Below are 2,235 nucleotides of genomic sequence, written 5' to 3'. Positions count from 1 at the left end.
GTTGTGGAGGGCTTCTCACAGTATCCCACTGACACTAGTGCTGTTGCACCTCCTCCTCCTCCTCTCATGGGGGCTCCTCAATTGCCTTCTGTCTTTGAAGAGGATTGCATTTCTTCTGCTGTTCCTTCTTATGTCACTCTCAACCCTTCTTCTCCTTCTTGCTCTTATCTCAACCCTGCTGCCATTCCACCACCTTACATGCCTCCTGCTGGTCCCCTGGCCACCGCCTTGTCGGCCGACCGTGCCGCTTTGTTCACCGGAAGCATGCTTCTTGGCTCTGAGCTTCAGAGACCAGACCTTGAATACCAAGGCGAAAATGGTGGAATTTATTGTACAGATTCAATTCACAGAGTGTTTAACCCTCAAGAGCTTCAGGTATGGCTTATTCTCAAACTACATGAATCATTCTCATATTCTATATTATTAGGACATGATGCAAAATGAGTCTAAGATTCAAAGAAAATTGTCTAGATTTCTTGCTGCTTTAACTTTAAGTTTGGAATTAGCCTGACCAATTAAGTAGCATACTGTGTACCAATTCATCTGCATACCAGAACGTTATATGTATATTTTTCACATAAAATATTTACATATGGAGTACCACGTAATGTGTACCTATTCCGTACCAGAACGTATTGCGTTCCATGTAACTATAGTTCTTAACAAGTACTTACTTTGTCGTTGTTACCTTTTGATACATCCTCAAGACTTAAAAGTACCTTGAACCAAAAGATGTATCAAAAAGTGATGGTAATACTTAAAAAAAGGGAAGTGAGGGAATAACAATTAAGGAGAGGCTTTATTACTAGTGGAAATTTTGCAAAAAGAGCATAGTCTATACAAATTTCTAAGAAGCTGATACCCCACATAAGATAGATGCCGCAGATCCATTATAACAGTGGCTTGCTAGCATATAAGTCCTTTTAGAATGTCACCTCTAAAAAGTAGCACAAATTTGGACAAATAACAGGAAAGGAATCACTTCTTTCAACAGAAATTGATAATAAAAATTAAAAACAGCATAATCATTAGAAAAGACCATAATAGTTTATTGGCATGTTTTTCCCTTTATGTTTAAGAAAGAAAAATAACATGATTTTTTTCATTTTTAATTTCTTCGGCAGGCACTTAGTACTGAGAGTCAGCAACTAGTGGCTGGAGGTGGGAGTTCTGCCAACTTAACGCCAGAAATCTCAAACTTGGAGGACTCTAGCTTCAAGGTTGGGAAACTCTCTGTCGAGCAAAGAAAAGAAAAGATTCATAGATACATGAAGAAAAGAAATGAAAGAAACTTCAGCAAGAAAATCAAGGTACTCTTAAGTCTAAGAACATCAATCAAATTTTGCTGGAGTAAACTTCCATTTCTATCTATGAAAGTTCAGAATATTGACAGATTTATCTATGAATAAACAAAACTAACTTTATACTTATGAAAGACGAAAAATTGTCATTTCTATCCATAGAAGTTCGAAATATTGACAAATCAGTACTTTTGTCATATAAAAGACTATCTTTTGTGGGTACAAAATTGATTTTCATTTATTCATGGTTAAATTTGTCAGCATTTTAAAATTTTATGATTAGAAATAGTAGTTTGCTCTATTTTGCTACATATTTTGTGAAGTTTCAATTAACAATGCATGCAAATTAAATGTACAGTATGCCTGCCGCAAAACTCTGGCAGATAGCCGGCCGCGAGTTCGAGGAAGGTTTGCAAAGAATGATGACTTTGGAGATACTCAGAGACCTGCAAGTAGCAATCATGAGGAAGAAGATGAAGAAGAAGTAAGATTCCCTAGATGCTGGAGCACATTCAATTATTAAGGCCAATATCAGCACACTTTTTTGTTTAACTTTGAATTAGAATCGATTCCTGGCAATGTAAAAAATTGATTTTGACTTTTTGAGAGATAATGTTTTAGTTGTTCACTCCCATAATCAATTACAGACAAAAATAACTTTTACTTCAAAATCAGTCAGTCAAAAGAAAAATTCTCTATCACTTAGCACCTTTTCTGAATTATTGGTTTGTTGGCATGATTCCACAATCTAACAAACACGCCTTTAATTTTATCTTTTGAACTTATCAGGTAGTTGTGAAAGAAGAAGATGATATGGTTGATTCCTCAGATATCTTTGCTCATATCAGTGGAGTGAACTCCTTCAAATGCAACTATTCCATCCAGTCCTGGATTTGACTAAAACAAAAACCAAAAAAAAAAAAATGAAAAAAAT

General features: G+C 35.6%; 1 protein-coding gene across 1 annotated transcript in view; it reads left to right on the top strand.

Annotated features, from left to right (window-relative positions):
• The window catches only part of LOC107615922 (ATPase WRNIP1-like), a 5,829-nt gene extending 3,594 nt beyond the window's left edge, over positions 1-2,235 (top strand). The window contains exons 3-6 of the mRNA XM_021112011.1: positions 3-375; positions 1,125-1,310; positions 1,660-1,785; positions 2,091-2,235. Of these exons, the coding sequence (XP_020967670.1) occupies positions 3-375; positions 1,125-1,310; positions 1,660-1,785; positions 2,091-2,198 (793 nt within the window). The 3' untranslated portion in view covers positions 2,199-2,235. The remainder of the gene's footprint in view (positions 1-2; positions 376-1,124; positions 1,311-1,659; positions 1,786-2,090) is intronic.

This window comes from Arachis ipaensis, chromosome B09 (assembly GCF_000816755.2).
Source record: "Arachis ipaensis cultivar K30076 chromosome B09, Araip1.1, whole genome shotgun sequence".
Taxonomy (NCBI): Eukaryota; Viridiplantae; Streptophyta; class Magnoliopsida; order Fabales; family Fabaceae; genus Arachis; species Arachis ipaensis.
Note: the sequence above shows the minus strand (reverse complement) of the source record. Positions and strands in the feature narration are given on the sequence as shown.